The 9,665-nt window shown below is 56.9% G+C and overlaps 1 protein-coding gene across 1 annotated transcript in view; it reads right to left on the bottom strand.

The window, feature by feature from the left end:
• ZDHHC3 (zinc finger DHHC-type containing 3) overlaps positions 1-9,665 on the bottom strand; it is a 53,010-nt gene that overhangs the window by 7,193 nt on the left and 36,152 nt on the right. The window contains exons 4-5 of the mRNA XM_023529025.1: positions 9,499-9,635; positions 5,222-5,352 (exon numbers count right to left, since the gene is read on the bottom strand). Coding sequence (XP_023384793.1) covers positions 5,222-5,352; positions 9,499-9,635 — 268 coding nt within the window. The remainder of the gene's footprint in view (positions 1-5,221; positions 5,353-9,498; positions 9,636-9,665) is intronic.

Raw genomic sequence — 9,665 nt, 5'->3', positions numbered from 1 at the left:
GGTCCCCAACCTTTGTGGCACCAGGGACCGGTGCTCCTATGAGAATCTAACGCCTGATGACCTGAGGTGGAGCTGAGGCGGTGATGCCGCTGGGGAGCGGCCCCAAGTGTAGGTGAAGCTTGGTGTGCTCGCCTGCTGTTCACCTCCACTGGCCACGGCCCGGGATTTGGAGACCCCTGGTGTAGAGAAGCGTCCTCTTTCATTAGTCGTCTGGGAATCTTGAGGAGAGTTCAGGAGAGGCCCACTGCTTCCTGTGCCACGCCAGGCTGGAGACTGCTCACTACACTGTAAATGACAGCCACACGCCTTGTGCTCTCAGCGTGTTCTCCGTCTCAATGTAAACGAAGCCGGGATCACTTCCCACAGGGGACCTTGTGGCAGGCCTGTCCTCTGAGGGCAGCGCTGCCCTCTAGCTTGAGGAGTGGGGGACATTCATCCTTTCGGTGAAAGGCCTCGTAAAACCCCAGAGGCGGAATCACTAGGGCGATTCGGCAGGAGCCTTCCTCTCGGGGGACAGACGCAGTTGCTCAGGTTTAAATGATGAGCTTCTATCTTTAGGACTCAAAAAAAAGTACATCTTCAGCACTATCTACTGCATTCCTTAGTAATTCCATGGGGGAAAAGAACTTGGGTCACTTTTAAAAAATGCCCTTGAAGATAGGGTGGAGGGCATCCAAACACTTGGAACTATTCCTTGGCCTCCTAGGGGGTGGGGCCCGGAGGGCCAGAGCCTGCCAACCTCAGCCTTGACCGCAGCAGACAGAGCGCAGTGGAGCCAAGTCAAAGTTAATGACAGAGTCACAGAGTTCTTTGGTTAAACACCAAAGGGGTGATGGAGAACCCCTCGAAGCACACGCCGGGGCCGTCTGGCAGGCTGTCAGCACTTTCCTCTGCTGCCCACTGGGTGGGCAGAGGAAAACGGTCTCACCCTCCCCCACCCAGCCAACCCTAGACGCAAACGCCGCAGACCTGATGACCTTTTCTGTAGCAACTGAGGATCCACAGCACAGGGAAGGCATCCGGGCCGCAGAGCCCGGTGGGCGAGCTTGGGCGAGCTTGGTCAAGACGGGGACTGAACGGCCTTTAAGAACAACACAGTGAAAACCACATTCAAGAGAGGAAGCAATGAACACAAAACACCCAAACTCACGACGGCTGGACCATCGGCTCTCCCCGCAGGGTAAGGCCGAGAGCAGAGCGCAATCAGAACGGGCTTTGGAAAAATTTTATTGCATTTTGTTTCCATGTGGAAGCACTGACAGAAGTGAAGAGGCAGCATGTTCCACTTACTTTTCTGAAAAAAGTCACATGGCTAGATTCACGGTCCCCCCGATCCAAGCCTGGATTTAGTAGACCTTGTCCCCCACCCCCACCCCAAGCAAAAGCTGAGAAAAGAGGTTTGTGGTGATTGCTTAAAAAAACAGATCCACGTGTGAGAGTGCAGATGGTTAGGATTCTGATTTCTGTGGTTTTCGCATTTGATGGGTGCTCCCTGTCTCACCAACCCCAGTCTCCGGGCCCTGCTCCTCCAGGTGACTCCACACAGGAAGCGTCCCCAAGCGGAAAAGCTACCAGCCCCAGCACCGAAGGCTCAGGTGTGCCTGCCGACTCCAGGGACGGGGACGGGGACGGGGACGGCCATCTGCCAGCTCTGCAAAGCTCGGGGCCTGGAAGGTCGCCCTCGCATCGCGGTCTGTCTCACGTCAGGACGAGTCTCCCAGGTTAAAACAGACGAGATGTGGGTACGTGCACATTTATGGGTCTGACACATCAGAAAGTGAACCCACTTTGGAGATTTACAAAATGAGGAAGAAGGGCTGATGGCGGAGCTGCCCGTCTGGGGCGCGGCTGTCTCAGCAGTGACACTGCTGGCCGAATTCCTGCTAGGAGGGCAGGGGGCGGGGGCTGGTGAGAAAGCAAGCGGACGGAACAGAGGAGCATGGCGCTCGCCTGACATTACGTGATTTTTTTCTTCTGATTGTATAAGGCATTTTGAACTGGAAAGACTTCTTTCCTTCATACTCTCCCAAATAATCCTAGGGAATGTAACTGGTGATTCAGACCACAAATAAGACCCTTTCACCTGCCCCCACCCCCCCGCCCTCCCAGTCATTCCACACACCCCGAGTCCACAAAGTACAAGGCAAGCAACTGATTTCGTGGATTGGGAGGCAAACTGTCCACTGAGGGATGAGGTCACTGTGTCAAGGGCCCTGCTTAGGGCTCCAGCCCTGATCCTGCCCCGCTAGGCCACCGGGGGTAAGCATCCATCTTCGATGAGGTTTTAAGTCCCATTTGGGGGCTGCCTCCTGGGCAGTGGGAGGTCACGGGCCCTCCTAAGCTTCCCCAACCAGGCGTCCGGACTGGTCCATCCACGCACCAGCATCACGTCTCGCTCAGTTAGTAGAAGTGGGCATGGCCTGGACACAGCGCCCTCCACGTTAGTCATGCGAGACAGACAGCAGAGAGGAAACCAGAGGCCAGAGAAGTGATTTTAAAAAGGAAAAAAGAAGAGCAGCTTCGGTCACCAAAAAATAGAAAGGATGATCTTTAAAAAATCAAACATGGGGACATTTTTTTTTCTCTGCAATGCTCAGCCATTTTACTTGAGACATAAAAAAGTTTTAGAGTAGTTTTTTTTTCTCAGTTTAAACATTCATGAAAATGGATCGGACGGTAGTGCTGTGATGTGGTTTGTGTCTGAGTGGCCATGGTGGCCAGGGGTCCTTCAGACCACATACTGGTACGGGTCTGCCTTCCCTTGGTCTGGCGTGGCAAAGGGGCTGGCCCAGCCTAGAGAGAAGGGGTGGCCAAAAACGGCTTTCATGTTCATCCATTTTGTTTTTTTAGCCCATCTTCTCTCTTCCTTTTTCAATTGTTCTATTCCCTGAAAACAAGAACAATCATACTTTCAGTCAAGCACTTTACTGCTGTGGGTTTGGGGGAGGGGTGTCCATTAGCTTGAGGTGAACGCAGTCAACGCTTCCTCGTTAAAGCTATAAAGCTAACTACATAATACATCTTTTTTCCCTTTCTCTCATAAAAATGTTTTAAAAAAGTCATATTGTTTTGTGGGGCGGGGTGGGTACATGTTCACAAGTCCCCCCAGGAAGGGCAGGGGAATGAGCACAGTCAGCAGGCACCTAAGCCATTGCTCCTAGTCTGCCGATCCGATGTGCTTTGTCACGTGATGGGGACATCTACGCAGACTTTGGGGACTTCGCTGGGCTCTGCAGAAGCATTTCTGGCCGGGTGCTGGGCTGTGTGTGGGAGGGCTGTGAAGGCTTCAGGAAGCCTCAGAGCTGGCGATCGTGACTTGGGATCAGTTCATTGGAAGTTTGAAGTTAGTACGACCACTTTGCAGACAAAAAAAAAAAGGAACGAATCAAACGGCTGCTCGGGCGCTGCCAGTCTCGCCAGCCTGGGAGGTGAAGAAGCACCTACTTAGTGGGGCTGGCGAGGCACGGCTGAGACGGCGGGACAGCGGGGAGAGACCATGGGTGAGGGGAGAAGTCACCAGACGAGGAAGGAGAAGGAATTAGTACAGGTTAGAGGGGTCGCACGGACAGACCAGTCAGCCTCGGTCCTGGCCAAGGTCTCATGGGGAGAAGTGTGACCTGAGGCCACTTCAGCAGTTGTCACGGAGCCTGTACCACGCCCCCTGCCCGTTAAGTCTCAAAGGAAAAATGGAGGCTGGCGAAGAAAGCCGGTCCCCGCCTTCTTCAGACGGGGCTGGTCAGTGGGCAGGGCCAGGGCATGTGCCCTGCCCGGCGCACGGGAGAAGCAGCCTGGCAGGAGCGCGGCCCGGGGCGGCCTGCCACGGTCTCCTGTGAGGTGGGGGAGCAGGGAGGCGGGCTGAGGGGACAGCGCAGTCTGAGTCTCTGTTCACAGGCTACGGACCAGGAAGGCCGGGGTGAGGGGAAGACACCGTCCCCGTGGCCCATGGGGCCTCCCCACTTCCCCTGCCCTTCCCAACGACTCCCTTCAGGAACGGCCTGCGAGCTCTCCTGCGGACTCCCCCAGACCCTGGGTGTGTGGCCTGGCAGCACAGTCACCTCTGGTCCCCACAGGTCTCATGCAGAGAAGTCATGTCGTTTAGTGCTCGGATACATGGCTGGATCTACATCACTGGTGGCTATTTTTACAGAAACTCTTTCGCAATGATGTTATTTCTTACAAAAGCAAGAAGTTGCTGAGAGCCACCCAACTTCTAAACTGTTGGGAGTCCCACAGATACAAATGACGGCGCCCTGGCAGCCAGGCAGCGTCGTACTCCTCTGCACGCTGACACGGTGACACGCTGACGTGCCACACCCATGGGGAGGTCTCTGCCTCCCTGTGAGCTTCCATCTAAGGCTGACTACCCAACGGGCCCGAAGCTACCCCAGCCCCTCGGGGTCCTCGATGACTGCTGAGAGCTGCCACTGGAGGGGACCCTGGGAAGCCAGGAGTAGTGCCCTGGTGAATTCATGACCTTATGACTCTGTTCCTTCCTTCTGGCACCCCTTACTTGGGCTCCAAAGCCAACAAGGGAAGAAAGGCCCATGTCACGCCATGGACTGACCACCTTGAGGCTTCTGAGGAAGGTTGGGAGGTGGTGGCAGTGGCCCCAGGGGAGCGGGCTCCAGTCCAGCCAGCAGCTTCGAAGCTCCCAGACAAGGAGCTGGGAGTAGGTGGAAGGTGGGGACAGGGAAAAGGCAACCAACGAGGACCAGAGCTGGGCCAAGCAGAGGTGACCTGGAGGCCAGGTGAGAGCTTGCTACCAACTGATCTGGGGCTCTAGGTGGGGCTGTCTCCTGACTCCGCCCTCGGGACCTAGTCACGAAATCGCCTCCTCTGGGACACTGACCCTGCTTGTGCCATCCGGGTTAGGGCGCCCTTTGTCCACTACCTTGTCTGCAGGCCTGTGGCCCCGGACGGGAAGGGTGTTCCAGTGCCCGGCAGAGTGCCCGACACCAAGCAGCGGTCAGACAGAACCATGTTGGGAGGATGGAAGGACTTGTGGCCAAGGGTGCCCTTCCCCAAGGCTGCAGGGCCCATTCCTGGTGTGACCTGCCACGCCAGCCCCATGGCGGGGAGACCTGAGTGTGCCTGAAGTCTCAGTGTTTCTGCACGCCGGGGCCTGGCCTGGGGCTCCCAGGTGTGGCCCGCAAGCAGCGCCCCAGCAACACCTGCCCAGGTCCAGTCCCGGCGCGGAGGTGGTGGCCGGCCGTCCGCTTACCGTCTCGTCCGTGCAGATGGAGTGCACCTGGGTCCCAAACATCACCGACGTGAAAATGAAGAAGAGCAGCCCCTCGAAGCACAGCAGGATCAGGAGGATGACCGTCGTGGGCGGCGAGAAGGAGCTGCACTCTGAAAGAGAAAGAGCGTGTGGGGCTCAGGGTTGTGGCCCGCTGCCCGCTGCCCCCAGGGCTGCCACTCTGCCTCCGGCCCTGCAGGACCTGGGGCCTCCGGGCCTCGGCGGGGACCACCCTGCCCCACGCCTGGCTGCCTCTCCCTCACACGTGCCATTCCTTGCTACTGCCTCTTTCCCTGGCCAGCATGTGATGTCTGTCTCCCAGTGCCAAGCACAGTGCCTGGCACACGGAAAGACCCGGAGCCGAGGCATGAAGGCCTGACCCCACCACAGGAGACCCTCTCCTCCTCAGCGCGCACACTGCAGGTGGCCCAGGTGGAGGGGCCTCAGTCCAGTCCCGGCCGTGAGTTTTCCAGGTATTTCTGTACTGGGCACTGCCACCCTCTGCACCTGTATCTGTTCAGGGGTGAGAGGCGAAGACAGGACCTAGGATCACTCAGTGGCTTTTGGATTTGAAGCTCGCCAGGGCAGTCTGACTGCTGGGCTGGGCCCTGACCCAGGTGGGAGGTGAGGCCCACGGGAGCCCCTGAGTCACTGAGATTGTCAGTCCCTGAGTGTGGAGTCACCGCCCGGCCCCGAACAGGAGCTTTCACTCTCCTCGCCCCCCTACAAGCTCACACTGACCTGGGGTGTGACCCAAGGCAAGTCCTTGTCCCTCTCTAGGCCTCTAGTGGCTCCACTGCAGAGCAGTGAGGTTGACTACATGTGTGGTTTTGTTTGAAGCAGTGGAATCCTTTGAACAAAGTCCAAATCAGAAATCCAACCCACCGATAAGAAAAGCAGACATGCTGGGGGAGATGGTGGGGTGAGCAGGGGGAAGCCCCTTCTCTGGCTCTCTGCTATCACGGCAGTGTCTCGGGAACCTCCTGGGGGAATATGGCCCACACAGGGCGGTGGGGGCCCTGCTGATGGCAGTGGTACCACAGTGCAGGCCCGTGGGGTCTTGCCCTCTCTGACACCCGCCCGTGCCTGTCAAGCCCGGGCTGCGCATGTACCTCGCAGCTCCGGCTGCTCCGGGACTCAACCGGCCTCCCTGGCGGAGAGGGCAGTCGGGCCTCACTGGGCTTTGGGAATTCAGGGGTTAAGTTCCCCGTCGGAGCCTCCCTGCTGGCTCATCACAGGAACGTCAGGAGGGCCACAGGAGGTGTCAGGAGGGCCACAGGAGGTCGTCTGGGACCAAGCTTGGAACTCAGCTCCCAAATCTGGGGTAGGGCACAGGCTGTCTCATCTAAATGCCCGTATCCCCTCACATGTCCCTTGGAACTTAACGACGCCTCCGATGGTTTACCACCTTAGGTCCTTGCTGGTCAGGGCTTGGCTGGGTGGCCACAGGTATGGCAGCTGCCTGCCTGGCCTTGGGGCCGAATGGGGAGGTAAGAAGGGTGTGGGCTCCAAGTCGAGCAGACATGGCAGGGTGTGGATCCCGGCACCAACTCCTGTCACAAGCTCTCACTAAGATGCCCCCTCTAAGACTCTGTCCCATTCACTGTGGCATCCCCTGTTTCTGTGTTTGCTTGCCATCTGCCTCTCCCACTACACCTCCAGCTCCAGAATGGCAGGGACTTTGGCTCCCTGCTACACAACCAGCCACGGAGCGCTGCTGACGACAAGCAATGTGGGCAAGAGGTCGGGGCTCCGGGCTGTGGTGTGCCCTCTGTACAACGCAATGACTGAAAAAACGCGAGCGCCTTGGCACAGCTTGGCCTCAGCCCAGGACGGGGGGTGCTCACCAGATGGAGGTGCCTTGCTCCCTCCTTACCCTGGCCCCCCCGAGCTGCCCTGGGCCGGGCGCTGGGGGCAGAGCCCCGTGCTGTGGCCTGTCCCCTATCTATCTGTGCACACTGTGCACACTTGTAAGCATCCTCCCCCTCTGGGGCTGGCCCCTGGAGCTACGCATGGAGTTCAAGGGGGCAGGAACCAGATCCGGGGAATGTAGAACCACCGCCCTACCCTTCTTTTAATATCAACTCTAAGTGCCCTCACGGGGGAGACAGCCCCCCGCCCCTTCGTACGCAAGCTGGATGGCCCAGCAGCTCATCCGGGGCTGAACTGTGATGGCAGTTGCTGCCACACACGGCCAACTCTCAGGCCTTCACCTTGGAGACTGTCCTGCACCCTCCCATGCTAGCTTCCACAGGAACTGGGTGTCTCAAGCCTCCTCCATCAGGAATTGTGCCGAAGACAATCAAGAACGTGCAGGGAAGAGCTGAGTATTGGAATCGTCCAGACAGGCTGGAAATCTCCGCTCCACACTCAGGCTGGGCTCGCAGGCCCTCTTAGCTGTGTGAGCTCAGGAACCTGCTCAACCCCCGTGAGCCCCCAACTTTTGTCATCTGCACTGTGGGGAGCATCTCTCCTACCCTGCTGGCTTGTTACAAGGTCGAAATCAGCCACTGCTCAACAAGCTCGGTGGGCCACGCCTGGCTTTCGTGGGCATTATGAAAATGGCCCCTGTCAGCTCCGCTCCAAACACAGACACTGCCTCGTTGACGGTCTGTGTTACTCTCATCGCTGCCTGTGTCTGTTAACCTGGTGACGGGTGGGCAGCATTTGTGATAAGTTGTCTTTGTCAGACTCTACTATCAAGTTGCCAAGGCCACATCGGGAGTTGAGCTGGACCCCCGGCCTAGCAGGATGCATGTACTGTCGGAATGTTTACGGGAAACACGCTGGTGGCCGGCCTAGTCCCAGAGAACGGTGCGGGCTGCGGGAGCCCACTCATCACCCCGTCTCCTCTGCACCGTCCGCTAGCTTGACCGCCCCCGCCCCCCAGCATGTGCCTGATCTGCAGTGCTCACGAAAACAGGAGGACATGGTGCTGTGGGTGAACGGTGTCCCCCCAGTTCACTCGGTGAAGCCACAACTGCCCCTCAATGTGATGGTATCTCCCAGAGGGGAGATGAGGGTTAGATGAGGTCATGATGGCACTAGTGCCCTTATCAGAACAGAAACCAGAGAGCTTGCTTTTCTCTCTCTGCCATGTGAGGACAAGGAGGAGGTGGCCATCTGCAAAACCAGAAGAGAGCCTGCGCCAGGAATGGAAGCTGCCGGCACCCTGCTCGGGACTTCCCAGTCTCCAGGACGATGAGAAATAAACGTTCGAGCCACCCAGTCTGTGGTACTGCTATGGCAGCCCAAGCTGACGGCCACATGTGGGGTTCTCTGCGCCAGACAGCGGGGGTCAGGCGCAAACTATGAACAGAGACAGGGAAAGATTCTTCCTATCCAGGCGGGAGCTAAAGACACTGTCCTTGTCACAGCCTCTGAGTTCTGGGGGATAAAAGAGCAAGAACATGCCCAAGAAGTCAGTGTGTACAGGAAGAGCAAAATTTCTAAAAGACAGTCCAACGGAAAAGGGTCCCGTCAAGGGAAAAACAGGAGACATGGGATGTTTCTGCTCAGGCCACCTGTCCCACAGGCGGTAGGTGTGACAGGGCTGGCCCGGCAGGTGGCCGCTCGTAATTCCTGCAGCAGCTAAACTGTTTTTCTCATTTCTCATTTTTATTCTTCTCTAACATTTTACTTATTTGTTTTTCCAGCATCCAGTTTTTCCCTCAGAATTTGCACCGTCTTCTGGCTGGAGTTCCTTCTTCAGCATTTCACATTTAAATGGGATACTTCCTAAAGCGGGAAGGATCTGTCTATAATCTTGATGTAAACTGGTGACTGAGCAGTTAAAAAATCACCACCACAAAAACCAAACAAATTAATAGAAAACCTCCGCATCCTAGCCAGACAGTTAAAAATGGATTTTGCAAGATTGGAATAAAATGACCTTTGAATAAAGTGCTTTGCTTCAAGTCAGAGAAACAAAGGTTCTCCTCTGTGGACAGGCCTCCCACTCCTGGACACGCCCCCTGGCCGGCATCAGCCCTGGGCCCGGCATCAGCCCTGGGCTCGGCTCAGGCCATAGCCTCTGTCTACCTCACGACTTTACCTGCGGAACTGATTTTAAGGGGCTGCTTTTTTTCATGAAGGGAGATTCGGGCCTCTGCTCCTCCTTCCCTGATCAGTCCATAGGCTTGCAGGAGATCTGATAAAACGAGGTTGGCCCCTGGCACCAGACAGAAACAAAGAACCAGCCCCCTACTGGGGTCACGTCCCACCCCTGGAGCAGGCAGGAAAAGGCGGCCCATACTCACTTGTCCAATCTTCTTCAAAGCAACGCAGGAAGTGGAATCCCACCATGATGAGGGCGTGCAAGGAAATGAGAGCTATATACATCTGAAACAGGAAGGCAATGCAGACGCCATTGTTGTGAGAACTCTCCACCGCCAGGCTCCCAGCACAGGGGCACTCAGAGCCCCCC

Source organism: Pteropus vampyrus, unplaced genomic scaffold (assembly GCF_000151845.1).
Source record: "Pteropus vampyrus isolate Shadow unplaced genomic scaffold, Pvam_2.0 Scaffold35, whole genome shotgun sequence".
In the NCBI taxonomy this organism is placed as follows: Eukaryota; Metazoa; Chordata; class Mammalia; order Chiroptera; family Pteropodidae; genus Pteropus; species Pteropus vampyrus.
This window is presented reverse-complemented; position numbering and strand designations above follow the sequence as displayed.